Source organism: Biomphalaria glabrata, chromosome 17, assembly GCF_947242115.1.
Source record: "Biomphalaria glabrata chromosome 17, xgBioGlab47.1, whole genome shotgun sequence".
Taxonomy (NCBI): Eukaryota; Metazoa; Mollusca; class Gastropoda; family Planorbidae; genus Biomphalaria; species Biomphalaria glabrata.
In genome coordinates this window covers 7,929,756-7,943,603 of record NC_074727.1, presented here as the reverse complement: position 1 = coordinate 7,943,603, position 13,848 = coordinate 7,929,756, and the positions used below count along the sequence as shown (strand labels likewise).

The window sequence follows — 13,848 nt, the reverse complement described above, 5'->3', positions numbered from 1 at the left end:
GTATATAAATAAATTATATATACATTGTATTCATAAATTATGTTGTTATATTTATGGATTCTTTTGTTCTATTTATGGATTATTTTGTCTAAGATTTGTATGTTTATACTTATGTTTTTATTGTTCTATGTAAACATGGAATCATGTTTTATTTTTCTGTTGTTGTTTCTTTAACTTCGGTAGCATTAATAGTTTCATGTAACAAATTCTTTTTATTCTGATCTTTGTTTTCCATAGTATTTCTTTCTATTTCCCAGGTTTGTATCAAAGAAGCCAGAGGTCTGCCCCTTGCTCTCTCCAACTTTGTTTTCTGCCAATATTCCTTCTGGGGGGAGTCTGAGCCCTGTGTTGTTCCCCCTTACATCAACCCTGATACTGTCAGCAGGAAAGATGATCACACTGTGAACTTTGTTTTCAATCATGAAAAGGTTTGTCATATATCATAGATTCACTAGTCAGTTTTGTCTTTAGTCAAATATTGATTCACTAGTCAAATGTGTGTTTAGTCATATATCATTGATTCACTAGTCAAGTGTGTCTTTAGTCAAATATTGATTCACTAGTCAAATGTGTGTTTAGTCATATATCATTGATTCACTAGTCAGTTTTGTCTTTAGTCAAATATTGATTCACTAGTCAAATGTGTGTTTAGTCATATATCATTGATTCACTAGTCTGATGTGTCTTAAGTCATTTATCATTGATTCACTAGTCAGATGCTTCTTTAGTCATGTATCATTGATTCACTAGTTAGATTTGTCTTTAGCAATATACATCATAACAGTAGTTTCTCAGAAAATTGGCTTTAGCAATAAATCAAATATTCACTTCTGAGATTTGCCTTTAGCCATGCATCACAGATTTACTACAGATTTTCTGGTCTTATAAAGTAAATTTTCTATTTTCTCAAAAAAATCTAATAATGATTGAACTTGTAAGCTGTTTTGAAGTGTACTGACTAAATTTGTTATTATTCTACTGTATTTTAAATTGTGTTTGTCTGTGCAGTTATTTAGGGTACCTATCACAGAGGAATTCATGGAGCATTGTGCAGATGGGGCCCTGTCTATCGAAGTCTGGGGCCACAGGAGTCAGGGATTTGGTAAAGATCTTGTCATGAGTGATGCAGCTCAGGCCAAGTCTAGATCTGTTGCAGACAGGTGAGGACCTGGACTATCTGTAGACAATCTAATCAATCTCATTATGTAATATGTTCTGATTTACAATTCATGCTTGCAATTATTTACATGAGCTGTCTTCTTTAAAGAAGTCATTTGTAAGAATTATCAGTATATAATAAATAATCTCATTCATAGTAAACTGTGATACTGTAAGAATAAAGTTTTGCTTTGTCTTTGTATTTGAAAATGTTTTGTCGGCTAGTTTAACATTTCCATTGTGTCCACCAGGTGGAATGAAGTGATGAGGAAGATTGAATTCTGGGCAGAGATTCATGAACTCAATGACCAGGGAGACTACACAGCTGTGGAGGTTACACCCAAGAATGATGTTCCCTGTGCTGGTGTCATGCAGTTAAGACAAGTGAGTGCTAGGCTGATTCATTTCAAGCATAAGTTATCATACAGATTATTAGTTACCTTGCATGGTATAACTTACAATAAAATTTTGTTTTTGTTTTTTTAGTGAAAGCTTCTTATTTTTAAGGTCTTCTTAGTATTTGGTTTAATTTCCAAATAGACTTGTTGCTTGAAATCTTGTTCTGATATTTCTGTACTGATGTTTGACTAAAGTAAAGTAAAAAATAAAGTCCCCCTTTCAGACCCTTGCGATCTATACTGCAGATGATGTTAAGGTCATCTGTTTCTTTGGCCACTGGTTAACAAGCACGGTTACCATGTGGCCAGCACAATGACCAATCGCCTTTACTTCCCCAACTTAAGTCAGGTACCCATTAGAGTTGGGTGGACTCAGGAGTGCCCTAAAAATCTTGATATTCCAAATCTTAGTCTTCACTGAGATTCGAACCCAGGCCCCCAGGTTCAGAAGCCAAGCGCTTAACCACTCAGCCACTACTGCACCCCTGATGTTAGACTATAGCCCAGGGTAAATGAGGTGGTGAAAATTTTCTCTTTTCTGAGAGACTTTGACAAATGTAGTTAAAACCATATTGACACTTTGTTTACCTTGAATTAACCCTCTAAACAGAAAAATGTATTATGACACCCATCTGGAACCTAAATTATATACTAAATCATTTCTTTTATTTTTTCAGGGCCATTCAAGGCGAGTGTTGGTTCGAGTTCGGCCAGTTGCTAATTCAGGGACTCTCCCACTCATCTGTGAATCAATTACATCTCTTGCTATTGGCTGCGTATGTGTCAGATCTCGTCTGCAGAAAGGGCTGGACTCGTACCAAGAAGAGGACCTGACAGTTCTGAGAGACCATTGGTCCAAAGCTTTGGCTAGACGCAAGAAATACCTGGACGAGCAAATTCAGAAACTCATCAATAAACAAGGTGAGGCTCAGAGATTTAGGCAATGATTACTTCCATAGTTCAGTTTAGATAACAATCTTAAAACATAAGAGTAATCGCAGAATATTACAACATTATGGTATTAGTTGATGCGCTGTTTTTTATAAAATGTTTTGAACAATCTTAGTAACACAAAGTAATGGTTTGATGAACTTTTTTTTCCCAAGTAGACAAGTCAGAAGCTGATTCTGAAAGAGAAAGGGCATTAATTGAACAGTGGGTCTGTCTGACTGAAGAAAGGAATGCTGTCCTAGTTCCCTCCCCTGGAAGTAATATACCAGGAGCCCCAGCTGATTGGTAATTTGATTTATTAATTTGTACTTGCCTGTGTTCATTTTCTTAGTATTTAAAAGTCAATAATGTTGTTTTTTTTTGGCACTTATGTTATTCAAGCATATCAGCTTATTTTTTGCAGCAGTCAAATTAATTTAAAAAAGAAAAAACTATAAAATTGATGGGCTAAGTAAAATAATTACAGATAACCATTGTACAATTTAGAGTAGAAACATTTAAATTTTTCTTTCCTTCAATGTGTTAAAAATATATAAAAATGTTTTATGGGTAATTTTAACAAATTATTTTATTTATGATCTTTGTCTAGGCTGCCACCTGCCAATCTTGAAGAACATACCCCGGTGTTATTTTTAGATCTCAATGGTAAGTAAATAATTTAAAGATAATGTATCAACTTAACCAAAAAAAAAGCAGTTTTTTTTTTTCTAGGTTTAGAAGTTTGAAAAACTTTTTCTGCTTTATGTGTTAACAAGTTCATTTTTTTTTAGATGTTTCTACAGAAAGGAAGCAGACAGTGTTTGTCTAATTAAATGTTGATTTGACTGACTTTTAATAGTCCATGATTTTGATTGTACTGTGTATTTTCTCTCAGCTGATGACATGAGTGCCCCCAATGCCAAAGAAGGTCTACAGGCAGTGGGTATCAACTCCATCTTGCCCAAAGAACACAGTACAGATTACGTCCAGCTACCCATAATCAAGAGCTACACTGACAAAGACACAGTATGTAGAACATCTTCATGTATCTTTAATAATGACCATTTGGTCAATTTTTATATAGTTACCTTTACCTATCCCTTAGTCTATTAGACCGTTGAGGCATCATGCAAGATTCGTCGACTGTCTTTTTCCATTTTTTTCTGTCATTTGCCTTAGTTAGAACCTTTTTCAATGGCAGGCCCGTCCATTCTTTTATGTTGTCCTCCCATCTGTCTGTCTGTCTCTTCTTCTTTTTCCTGGTACTGTTCATTGAAGGAAGGTCTTAGCGAGCTACTATATTGTAGTCTTTAAATGGTGTTCCTAATCATCCCATGAATGGGGATTAAATTTTCTAACTATCTGGTAACTTTTGTGTCCTTAAAAGATGTGTTGTAGACTAGTTATTCAATCACCTTAGGAGCATAACTATTTCTAGGCAATCATATAAAGTAAACTAGCTTTTGTATTTAACTTATAAAGACTCTTAGTTCGTTATAATGACATGACTATTTTTCTCTTAGTTTGTTTTAATTGCGTCAACAAATTTCCCAAACTAGACTTTGATTTCAGTATTTGTTTTTCCTACTTGCAGGTTTGTGCTTTTGCCTCATGGGACTCATCACTGCATGATTCTGTGCACTTGAATCGAATCACTCCAGCCAATGAGCGTGTGTACATGATCCTCAAGGCAGTGGTGCGCCTCAGCCATCCAGCAGCAATCGAGCTTGTCCTGAGGAAGCGAGTCTGCATTAACATATACAAGAAACAAGGACTCTCCTCATTTACTAACATGCTGAAGAACAGGATTGTTGGAGCTGTGAGTCCTTTTTTATACAACAGTGTTTTAGAAAAAACATATGTTTCTTTTAAAAAAAGATGTCTATATTGCATGTTTCCGAAGTAGTCTTAAAAAAACATTTCTTTGTTTAACAGGATTGTCTGACTGCCAGTGGAGTTATCTATGAAGTTGTTTCCAACATGCCCAAGGTAATAATTGGTCTCTAGTTTTTTGTTAATCTCCAAATTAAAAAAAAAACAAATTTAATTTTTAACCTTTTTTATTTTAAAATACTTTAGAGCTTCATTAAGTTCTCCCCCTCCCTGCACTCATAGGATGGCTGCCTGGTCATGCGATATGCGTGCTGGACTGTTGTTCAGTTGTCTTGATGGTTCTGGGTTCATACTCTGCCCTGCCCGCAGCCATCCCCTGTCGTACTGCAGGAGGTTTGGACTAGGAAGTAGATTATCTTCAAGTCTGAATGAACATTCTAAGCATGTCAAACAAAACACATAAAACTGAAGCATGTCAATCAAAACACATAAATCTCATGCACTCTTGTCTAATAAGGATCTCTTTCTTTTTATAGTTTATTTGGAGTTATCTTTCTTTTTCTGGGTTAGAAACCCTGGCACAGCAAAATTTGATGAAATAATAATTTTAACTTTTGAAGAGTCTCAGTTCAAGCAGTAATTTATTAAGAAACATAAGTACACTCAACTTGTTTGATAACTTGTTTTTACTGATGGCCTCATTTTGTCCTCACATGACAGGGATCAGAAGATTTGGAAGACATGGAGACACTTGCCCAGATGGCTGCCTCTCAGAATGAAGTGTCTGCAGTTGATGGAGAGACCTACATCGAGAAGTACATCAAAGGTGTTTCAGCTGTGGAGAGTATCCTGACCCTTGACAGATTACGCCAGGTTATTTTCATACTACGTACAGAGTTAGACTTTTTTTTTATAGCAATGAACACAACTCGTAATGTGTCTAGGAGTAATTAATTTATTTTTTGAAACTTACTTTTTATGTAAAGTGAATGAAGAACAATATAAATCCTAAGTTAATTAGCATTAATCATCTTTGATAGAAATAAATAAGCAGTCTAATAAACTATTGCACTATTGGGCATGTAAAGGTTTAACAGATAGGAACCATTGGGCATGTAGAGGTTTAACAGATAGGAACCATTGGGCATGTAGAGGTTTAACAGATAGGAACCATTGGGCATGTAGAGGTTTAACAGATAGGAACCATTGGGCATGTAGAGGTTTAACAGATAGGAACCTTTTTAAATCATTTTTTTAAAATTCATTATCTCAGTTCTTTTTATCCAGTAAAAAAAATAATTAATTCCCTTAGTTTTAATTTCTGATAAAATTACTTCCCTTGTTTGTCTACAGGAAGTTGCAGTGAAAGAAATGTTGGCCAATTCTGGACGTTTGGGATCCAATCTCCGCAAGACAACAAGTGTGCCCAATATAAATCAGGTAGGTTGGTTGTGACTTGGTACACATTGTCTTATTAATAGAAAAATCAATTTAGACATCAGCTTCTTTTCTGACATTTTAAAATTTGCTACAGAAACATTAATAAGAATTGTACTTACATATGCAGACTATTGATATTTATCCTCTGCAAAAATTCTCATTTTTATTGCAAATATTTCATTTTATTGAATATAAGTTAAAGTAATATAATTATTTTTACTTCAAGAAGATGCCTTTAAATGTAATTATAATCAGTCACATATATTATTCAACTTTTTACATCTTACAACAAGAAAATGTCTCCAATAGTAGACTTTCTAATGTTTAATTTAAATATATAAAAACTTCCATACTTTTTTAAGAAAATGATACAACTTATTAAGCTTGGAAAATTAATTAATGTTAAAAATTAGAAAGAAATTACTGTTACTATTTGCTTATTCTATGCGCAACCTATATTTAGAATGAACTTCTCTTTAGCGACAGGCAACTTGGTTCATTACTCTAAAAACTATCTTTAGAGTCTTTTCTAGAAAAGGGCATTAAATGTAGTAGAACTATTAAAAACTTTCTAAGATACACAACATTGAGTTTTCTGTACCTCCTCTAACACTGTAACTCAACCAGAAGTATATATGCATTGGTTGTAGGTACTGTGTATCTTTGCAGATTAACAAAAGTTTAAACTGATGCTCTTGGAAGTTGCTTATTTAGTTTTTAGCTACCTTCAGTTTTATTTTAAACACGATTTTCTTTTATAAAAAGAAATCTGTAGCTAGTATTGTTTTTTTTTATACAAATAAAAGTCACCAAAAGCCAAAGTCAAATTTTAAACACTCTTAATTTAAATTTGGCTCATTCTTTATTAATTGGGTTTAAGCAAAATCATTAGGAGCAAAAAAAAAACAGTTGTTGATTGATTTTGTTTCATGTGTTTCTGTATGAACTCAAAGTTCAATGTCACCTTTATCTGTCTGCCGCCAGTTGGTGCATGATGTTTTAGACGTAGCAGGCTAGCGTTGAGCATTTTAGATTTTAGTTCTTGCGTGTGTATGTGTGTGTCCTGTGACTTGCATGGCTAACTAAAGCTTTGTTCTGGGTGTTTGCTATCTCTTCAGGCTGCCTATTCCCCTAGTAAACTTAGCCATCATGTAAGTATTTATTTTTTGTTTTCATTTTTGTTATATGTTGAACATTGTTAAGTATTAAAAACTTGACAATATTTTTATTTTTTCATTATCAGAATTTGAAAATATGATTTTTTTTTTAGTTTATTCGTTGTTTGTTTGTTTTTTTTTTTACTTCAAGAATTCTATATTATTTATTTATTTATAAAATACTTATATCTTGAGATAGTAACATAAGCTGAGTTAAATAAATTTGTCCATTGTATTGTGTGTGCAGTGTTTTGTTCATGTTATTGTTGTTGTTTTTTATTGTTTGTTTGTTAACAATTCTTGGATTTAATGCTAGTCTTTATTAAAAGGAAAAAAATAATCTTAACAGTTTTTTCCTTCACCTTTTTAAGTCCTAACAATCTTGTTAGTCTTAAGTCTCATAATAATATAAGATGCTGTTGTGAATCTCAGTGGCAAAGTAGTTGACATTTTGTGACCACATTAAATGTTGAGGCTGTCTTGTTGTGGAAGTAATCTAGTTCTTTCTTTAGCCCACCTGTAGAAAAATGTATTGCTTTAGTTTACTACATAAGAACACTATAGAGAGTTGTTATTTCCTATTTTGATTTGGTTTCTGAAATTAAGAGATACAGTTTGCTAGTTTTCAATTCTGTTGTCGCAAGCAATGTTTGAAATTATATATAAACTTCATTGAAGTTGCATGTTTCTTTAGAATGTTTTGTTTTTAAATGACAAACTGCAAGACCAATCATTATAGTAGACCTCAACGCTGACCTGTGATGTCACCACCTTTGGGTAGTGGATACCCAATAGCTAATTGCCACGTCACAGGTCTGTATGTCAGACCTGCGTCATGGATAAAGCTATTGGTCTCCCCTGACCATAGATTGCCACGTCACAGGTCTGTATGTCAGACCTGCGTCATGGATAAAGCTATTGGTCCTCCCCTGACCATAGATTGCCACGTCACAGGTCTCTATGTCAGACCTGCGTCATGGATAAAGCTATTGGTCTCCCCTGACCATAGATTGCCACGTCACAGGTCAGTGTTTAGGCCTACTATGATGATGGGTCTAGCTTAGAGCTACAATGTTCCATCTTATACTCTTTTTTTTCACATTGCCAAATTTCTAACAAAATATTGTTGTCAAAGTAATTTTGTAAGTAAATGTAAACAAGTGGTTTTATATTTCTTCAATGTCACATTTTCTGTCTATATTCTATGAAAACAGTTCTTTGCAACACAATTATAATAAAACATTTTAAGCTTTGATTCTTGTGCCTGATTGCTTTTTTTTTTATCTTTTCCTAAGTATTGCCTTAGTTTTTCTCTTGAATTTATTTGTTCACTATTGCATTCATTCTGAGTCTTAGAATACTTCCTCTAGCAGTAGTTGTTATGGTGCTGACAAAAAAATATATCCTCAAATTATTCAATAGCCTTTTTTTTTTATTTGAAATAGCTTACCAAAAGTACAGTGAAAGTCATGCTAGGTACATTCATTGAATTATTCATTGTACTTTGTATATTTTCAGTTCCGTGCTGACAGCATCCAGGACCTGTCCCAGTCACTGAATGATGGAAACATATACAACACAACCACCAGATCTCCAAGCTTCCCCGGTGAGCTTTTTCGCCTCAGGACGAATGCTGAGGCGGATGAATCCTTTGCTGCTCTGGCCAAAGTGGCGTCACAACAAAAACGGCACTCCTTCGGATTAGGTGTGTGGCCCCTTTTTGTCGTTAAATGTTTTGTACAGTCCGCCCACAAATACTCAGTCAAACATTTGTACTGTTGTGACCTTGCAATCTGTAAGACTATTTAGGATTTAGCCTTCTATGTGATGCTGAGTGTACAATTGCTTTAAGTATTTGCTAGGCAGTTAGTTCAGAAGTAGTGATATATGTAGTCATATAAGTCCTTGGAATCATTCATTGAGACCATCAATCTAATATATAGACATATACGGTTGTCAAGTATTTATAACTTTTTTAAACAAATATTTCTTACTAAATTAAAAAAAAATTCATACTACTAATGCTACTAATAATTTTGAACCAAAATACTTTTAAAAAATGTTTTTATCTACTAATTTCTTTGAACAAAATCTAACATTATAAATCAAAGAAACTTTTTAATTTAAAAGAAATGCATTCTACAGATTTAGAGTAGTGAACCTTGATTAATGTTAGATCTAGATCTAGAGCTACACTATTAGCCTCATTGTTTCCTTTATTTCTATTCAGTTCAATATATCAGACAGAAAAGTATCTTTACAAACAAAAATTGATAAGACATTTTTTAAAATAATGTTAAATAGAGAATAGAGCAGCCAAACAGAAGAATAAAACTTATCTAAAGAAGGCACAAAACAACATATTAATATAAGATAGCAACATATTACTTGCTTTCAATGTTTCAATGATCAATATTATGTTGTGGTTTTTGCTTGTTTGATGCAGTGTTTGATTCAAATGTTTGCCAAGTCTGTCTTTTTTTTTCTCTTTTTTTTTTTTTTCTTATTGCATTTTCAGTTGGTAAAGCCCAGTTAAAATTTTGGCTCTTTTTGCATTTTAGAAATCTAAATATTTTCAATAATTTTTATCTTAAATAGTATTTACAGAATTGAAACTGTACTACAGTGCATAGAATATCCATGTGTTGTTGATTATTAAATTTTGTATCCTCACCCACCTCCCACCCACCCCCATTTCGTCCCATTTTCCCCATTTTTTTCACACCTCTGTCTCGAGTAAAGGAAAAAAAAAATGTTGCACAAAGATGATAAAAGAAACTTTTCAAACATTTCTTTGAAAATAATACATTAGCTAATTTGTTCAAATTTTAAGCTGGTCAAATGTTCAGCAGTAATTTTACAGTAATTTTAATTTAGGACCATCCTGTGTCCCTGAAATTAGGGCCTGAGTTAGTAGATTTATGATCACATTGCTTGGTGGGCTCTAATTGAATTTGTTGTCAATCAAGTTTGTATTTAATTTCTCAAGGTTTTGTGAGGACTATGTGGCAACATGGTAGGTCTGACTGCATTTTCTTTCATTGGTCAGCTTGATCCTAACACTTGTGTCGACTTAATGCTTTGATTTCAACACTTCATTTCAGCACATATATGTATATGTGACAACATACAACCTTTTTTTTCCCTTCCTGAACACATAACAAAAATAATGCTCCAAAAGATCTCAGATTGGTCAAATTTCTGTGAAACCCAATACCAACATATTACACTTTTTTTTACCCAACTTCTAATCTTTTAACTCTTTTTTTTAATGTTAATGCTTGAACTGAATCCATTGCACTGTTGTTTCTTTCTATGTTAATCTTGTTCTCGGGGAATGCTTACGACCTTTGCAACTTTTTTTTCTCTTTTCCTTTTCTTCTAACGCGTGTATGAATGTGTTGTTATATTCAAGAGACGAATAAAGTCAAAGTAAATCTATGTAGAAGAAGTAGTTCTATGTTTTTCTCCTATGCTTGATCTGTTTTCTACTTAGCCTGTTATATGCTTGTTTGAATCTTTAAAAAAAAAAATATTTCTTTTTTTTTTTCCTGCTAACACTGTGAAAACAAATGATGAATTGAATTTTGTTATCTGACATATTTAATCAACACCCAGGTCATATGTTAAATGTCATGTTTATTCATCATCTGTTCCAGTGCTAAAGCTTCAAACTCAGCTTACACTTGTAAACATACTAATACCTGTTTCTGCTTCTTTCTTTTTAAGTCATTTTGTTTTTATCACTCACTGGTTATGGTATTTGTTGCCTCTTACAAAATTTTGCTTATGCTCTCCCCTTCCTTCACTCTCACACATCGGAAATCATTTTTATTTTTTAATTACAATATTTGGTTGAAAGGATTTTTGGTTCAATTTGAAGGAGTTGCGGTGATATTCTTTTTGTTGTGACCATCGCTACTTTTGCCTAGGGCCAAAGTTTTTATCAAAAGTTTTAGTTAAAAAGGAATCAAATGTATTTTGTAATCACTGTATAACAAAATAATGTCACTTTCTGTTATTTGTTGTTCTTATATTTACGTTGTAGCAATATTGTTGTACTGTAATTTAACTGAACCAACTAGAAAATTAACCTACGTCTCAATTCTAGCTGATTGTATCTTATAAATTAAAGAATTTCATGCTAGAGAAGATAATCATATCCTGCAGGTATACATTTATTAATCTATAATGCAAGAAATTTCTGAATTTTACCTTTATAGAATAGTGTCTATAGAGTTCAACTGCTATGTGTATAAGCACTAAATCCGGCTCCTGAAGTGAATAATTTTAAGAGAGGATAGTCCTTTTAAAAGAATGTTGAAATGCTTTATTTCTGTGGAAATTTCTACTCACTCTAACCCTAAGAAAATATCTAACAAAAAAATGTCAAAATCATTCTTTTTTTTTCCCCAATGTCTCATAGAAATAGAAAAAATAATTAAATCTCCCAACTTTTTTTTTTACATTCTTTTACATTTATTGTATTTATTGATTTTAAAATTTTACAAACTACAATAAAATAGATTTTATTCTAATTAATTAGCTTTTGATTGTAGAAAATAACTTATTTTAAGTATGTTTATAAATTATGAAATACCTTGTATTGCACTGGGAATTGTACCAGCACTAGTTGCTAACATAAAAGTACTTGCCTCTTGTATATGAAAAAATCAAATCTTGCTTTATTGATTAGGTAAATTTCAGATAAAAAGAAAAGCAATAAGAAAAATGATTAGTTTCCTTTTCAAAGCTGGTTTCTACAGCCATCAAACCTTCTCTGTAACTCCCTTTCCCAAGAGGCCAGCACTGTATATGTCATACATGTGATGTAGAGAGTAAACAGTTTCAATATAATATTTGTTCATTTTTAAAATATGCTTTAAAATATGTCTTGTATATAGAATATGTTTTCAATGTTTAAATGAACATTAATTTGCATTTATTCTATTTTTATTCAGCAGATGTTTTTTTTTCTATTTATTTAGTTCGTTTGAAATAATGTATCATTTTTATGTTACCAGAAAATATTACAAACATTTTGTAGCTCATAATAACCTTTGTGATTTGAGACGTTTTACAAACTGGCAACTTCATGTGTCCTGTCTTAATTGTTGCCAGATTGTGTGGGCTTTTTACAAGGATTTGTTTTTCTATGTCTTATTCAAGTTTAAATTAGTTCAAATATTTATTTCATTTGTTTTTAAGGGCTAAAATACTTTAAAGACAAGACCTTTGCATTTTTTAAAATGTTTACTTAATCTTTTTACTTATTTTGATGTATCTTAAAAAAGAAAAAGTCTTACTTCAAAGAAATGAAATAAAAAAACATAATAGGTTTAGATGAAAACACTCAACATTGTAGCTTGTGTATGTTCACAGAGCAGTCTAGGTGTCACTTCACTTCATTGTGGTTTCATGTACAGTGGCCCGCACTGTTTTCGACTGTTTTTATTTTTCTGAAGTTCCTAGATATTTCTTTTGTTCATCCTGTATCATTTTTTTTTTTTGTTTTTTTTTTTTTTTGTTTAATATTGATACTTACAAGATCTCAAAAAAGGAAAATTCATCAAACTATTTCTGGTATCAAATTGTGTCAGTCATTGGTTTGTGTTAATATTAGAAGTCTGTGGGGCAAATGTTTTTGAGCTCCTCTGTTTCTTTGAGCCAACTCATTTAAACTAAACATATACTTGGAGAAAATTTTAACTGGCTGGACTCAGGAACCTTTGAAAACCTTATTGAAACATTTCTCTCCTTCACCAAAACTTGAGAACATTTGATTTTGAAAGTATATCCTTTCTTCTTGCTTCTAAAGTGCAATTAGTATGGCACATCTTTCATGCTAGAGCACATGCTTAGTGGTCCAATCTCTTTAACTGGACATGTTGGGGAAGTGGAGTCTAGGAGAAGGTTTCTGTACTGCCTTTAGGCATCCAGCAAGCACAACTCAGCTCATGTCTGGATTCGTACTTGAGACCCCTTGATAGGTTGCCTAACAGGTTTTACCAGGTCCGGATTTACCTATAGGTAATACAATGTTATAGCTTATGGCCCACAAGAAATATATAGCACTTACTTACAATATCTGGATTTGTTTAGGGCCCCATATCTCAAATAGCTTAGAGCCTTCTTAAAAGGTTAAGTGTTGCACTGGTTTTTAGCCTCTCAGCCACACATCTAGACTTTAAAAAATATTTCTGATTTACATGGTTTAAAAAATCAAGCTTTATATGAAAATTGGTTCCTATCCATTTTTTTTTATGTAACTGATCAAGCAGATTTTCATTAAGATAACATGGCAGCCTGGTCATGTGTTATGTGCTTTAGACTGAAGAAATGTCCAAACTCATAAAACTAATCAACTAATTACTTACCAATAAACTGAAGTAAAAGAAATAAAATTAAATATTTAGAAAAAAAATTTAGATTGAGACAATCTAGTTTAGTGTTTCCCACACTTTTTACTTAACGGAACAGTTCACACATTCTGAATATCTACTGGAACACTGCTTACTTTTTAGAGACGTTTATCCACAAGTGGTCTACTAGTTAATGATTCCAGTATGGAACACCTATTAATGCCTTGTGGAACACAGTTTTGGAAACACTGATTGTAGCAAATAGAGCTGACTATGTTTGGAGGTCCTTCAGTTGCGAAGTGAACACATTGGCCTATACATTTGTTTTGTCAAAACATGTTATTTTGAGATCTTGTGTGTGTCAAACATTCTCATTTCAGTTTTGTCAATTATTTTGTTTGTATTTATTTTTTTTTTTAATTTCAATAACTCACCGCCTTGCTTCTGTGACTCCTTTCAGCTCGACCAAACTTTTTGAACCTCCCAATGTTGCGCTCAGGTAGTGGCACTTTCCACAGCGCATCCACCTATTTCTCACGCTCTGTAGTGTACTATGGTGTGTAACTGACA

The 13,848-nt window shown here is 32.8% G+C and overlaps 1 protein-coding gene across 12 annotated transcripts in view; it reads left to right on the top strand.

The window, feature by feature from the left end:
• LOC106071594 (kinesin-like protein KIF13B) overlaps positions 1 to 13,848 on the top strand; it is a 325,865-nt gene that overhangs the window by 300,548 nt on the left and 11,469 nt on the right. For 3 of the 12 annotated variants that reach the window (XM_056015144.1, XM_056015140.1, XM_056015142.1), the window contains 14 exons: positions 258 to 428; positions 1,009 to 1,160; positions 1,410 to 1,542; positions 2,234 to 2,477; positions 2,666 to 2,792; positions 3,097 to 3,152; positions 3,382 to 3,512; positions 4,081 to 4,305; positions 4,422 to 4,475; positions 5,040 to 5,192; positions 5,673 to 5,759; positions 6,878 to 6,910; positions 8,435 to 8,621; positions 13,739 to 13,834. In XM_056015144.1, the coding sequence (XP_055871119.1) occupies positions 258 to 428; positions 1,009 to 1,160; positions 1,410 to 1,542; positions 2,234 to 2,477; positions 2,666 to 2,792; positions 3,097 to 3,152; positions 3,382 to 3,512; positions 4,081 to 4,305; positions 4,422 to 4,475; positions 5,040 to 5,192; positions 5,673 to 5,759; positions 6,878 to 6,910; positions 8,435 to 8,621; positions 13,739 to 13,834 (1,849 nt within the window). Of the gene's footprint in view, positions 1 to 257; positions 429 to 1,008; positions 1,161 to 1,409; positions 1,543 to 2,233; positions 2,478 to 2,665; positions 2,793 to 3,096; positions 3,153 to 3,381; positions 3,513 to 4,080; positions 4,306 to 4,421; positions 4,476 to 5,039; positions 5,193 to 5,672; positions 5,760 to 6,877; positions 6,911 to 8,434; positions 8,622 to 9,905; positions 9,933 to 13,738; positions 13,835 to 13,848 lie in introns of all 12 variants that reach the window. The other 9 variants (XM_056015148.1, XM_056015145.1, XM_056015150.1 and 6 more) reach the window with 9 other exon arrangements.